The sequence below is a fragment of the Cebus imitator genome, unplaced genomic scaffold (assembly GCF_001604975.1).
Source record: "Cebus imitator isolate Cc_AM_T3 unplaced genomic scaffold, Cebus_imitator-1.0 Scaffold577, whole genome shotgun sequence".
Lineage (NCBI taxonomy): Eukaryota > Metazoa > Chordata > Mammalia > Primates > Cebidae > Cebus > Cebus imitator.
Genome location: NW_016107892.1, coordinates 904,352 through 906,844, shown reverse-complemented (window position 1 = coordinate 906,844; position 2,493 = coordinate 904,352). Strand labels below are relative to the sequence as shown.

Sequence of the window (2,493 nt, the reverse complement as noted above, 5' to 3'; positions counted from 1 at the left end):
TTTTTTTTTTTTTTTTTTTTTTTTGTGAGGGCCTCTAGAATCAACCCTGCTTGCATTTATTTAGGACTGGGCTAAATAAAGCTTTGTTCATTAATTGTTACCAATGAAGTGTAAATGTGTGCTGTCTTCCCCAGGATGTGGCAGATAACCAGATAGACTCTGGGGACCTGATGGAGTGTCTGATACAGAACAAACACCAGAAGGACATGAATGAGAAGTGTGCCATTGGAGTCACCCACTTCCAGCTGGTCAGTGACATCTAGCTGCCGATTTCCCATCATAGCTGCCTGGATGGTGACTGAATCTCTTTATTTTTTGGAACATCAGAGGACCTCTGATGTTCTGTTAAAAACCATTTTTTCCAGCTGGGTGTGGTGGCTCATGCCTATAATCTCAGCACTTTGGGAGGCCGAGGTGGGTGGATCACTTGAGGTCAGGACTAGCCTGCCTAACTAGCCTCCCCCATCTCCACTTAAAATACAAAAAAATTAGCCAGACGTGGTAACATGTGCCTGTAATCCCAGCTACTGGGAAGGCTGAGGCAGGAGAATCACTTGAACCTGGGAGGCAGAGGTTGCAGTGAGCTATCACACCTCACTGCACTCCAGCCTGGGCGACAGAGCAAGACTCTGTAGGTAGGTAGGTAGGTAGGTAGGTAGGTAGACAGATGACAAGAGTCTGTCTCCGGATGGATGGATGGATGGATGGATGGATGGATGGATGGATGGACAGACGGACTCTGTCTCCAGATAGAAAGATACATATATAGAGAGAGAGAGAGAGAGAGAAAACGCACTCAAGACTCTGCAGATGGATGGAGGATGGACAGATGGAGAGAGAGAGATGGCGATGCCCTGTCTCCAGAAAGAGAAAGATAGATAGAGAGACTCTGTATCCAGATAGATAGATAGATAGGTATAGATAGATAGATTAGATTAAGATAGATATAGAGAGATAGATAGATAGCCAGCCAGCCCACCCACCCAGAGCTGACATTTGAGTCAGATAGTTTGAGCTTTTTATAGTTACCACATGTAACTACAGGAAGTATTTCTGGTATAGCAAGAGCTTCCTTCGGAGGAAGATGAAATCTGGTCAGCTGTGTTAATTGACCTCTTGTTAGGGCACACAGCCTGCCTGACTGTGCATTGAGCAAGTGTTGTTGAGCGCCTCTGAAGTCGAGGCACTGGGGGACAGTGGTGAGATGGATAAGCCCCTTGCCCTTGTGGACTCTAGATTCTAGTAAGAGAAGATGCAAAAACAAGCGTGCAAATAAATGGATAGTCTTAGGTGGTTCTAGAAAAAAAAGCAGAATAAGGGGCTGGAGGGTGAAGAAGAAAGGGGGCTCCATAAAGAGGTACTTGAATAGAAACCTCAAAGAATAGCAGAGCAAACCATGCAAAGGACCAAGAGAAGAGTAATTTAGACAGAGGGAACAGCATGTGTGTGATTGGAATAACCGTGAAGCCAGTGTGCCTCTTGTGGGGGAATACTGGAGAGATTGGCAGGCTGTGGTGTCTCAGGTGTGGAGCAAGCCACACAAGGTCTTGTTAAACAGACATGTGAGAGCTGTATGAAACACGTCCCCTACCACTACTGACTACAACTTGCCACAGAACTTCCAACTTTCTTTTCACCCTTCAGGTGCAGATGAAGGATTTTCGGTTTTCTTACAAGTTTAAAATGGCCTGCAAGGAGGATGTGTTGAAGCTTTGCCCAAACATAAAAAAGAAGTATGTAGATTTTAATTGTTTTCATTCCACTTTCCCAAAGTCCCTCTTAGCTCCTGAATGAATATGTGAGATGTCAGGCAGCCCTCCTGCTACCTGGTGGGGTTGGGTCTGGGGGCCTCCTGCTCTCTCCTTTGATACTGTGGCAAACACTTGGACTGTCTGGACAGAGCATCTGGCAGTGGTAGGTGTCACGCGGAGATCCCATAGGCTAAAGGAGCATTTTTAATTGTTCCAGGTAAGGCCATCTGACTGATGAAGCAGGGATGGATTGTGTGCTTAGAGAAGCAGGGTGCAGTGTGAGTGAAAGAGGCGAATTGACTTCTTCCCTGCATCATCCCATTATGTCATCTCGTCTAAGATGCAGCAGTTTTTATACTTGGTTACTTAGTGACGAAACAGAATCTTTATTCATTTAAGAGTTAGGTCTTGGCCAGGCGCAGTGGCTCACACCAGTAATCCCAGCACTTTGGGAGGCCGAGGCAGGCGGATCATGAGGTCAAGAGATCAAGACCATTCTGGCCAACGTGGTGAAACCCCACCTCTTAAAAAAATTTTGTAGGCCGGGCGCGGTGGCTCACGCCTGTAATCCCAGCACTTTGGGAGGCTGAGGCGGGTGGATCACGAGGTCAAGAGATCGAGACCATCCTGGTCAACATGGTGAGACCCCGTCTCTTCTAAAAACTACAAAAAATTGGCTGGGCATGGTGGCGCGTGCCTGTAATCCCAGCTACTCAGGAGGCTGAGGCAGGAGAATTGCCTG

The 2,493-nt window shown here is 46.9% G+C and overlaps 1 protein-coding gene across 1 annotated transcript in view; it reads left to right on the top strand.

The window, feature by feature from the left end:
* Window positions 1-2,493, top strand: part of GLG1 (golgi glycoprotein 1) — a 172,549-nt gene that overhangs the window by 150,648 nt on the left and 19,408 nt on the right. Inside the window, exons 15-16 of the mRNA XM_017516258.2 lie at window positions 135-248; window positions 1,645-1,733. Coding sequence (XP_017371747.1) covers window positions 135-248; window positions 1,645-1,733 — 203 coding nt within the window. The remainder of the gene's footprint in view (window positions 1-134; window positions 249-1,644; window positions 1,734-2,493) is intronic.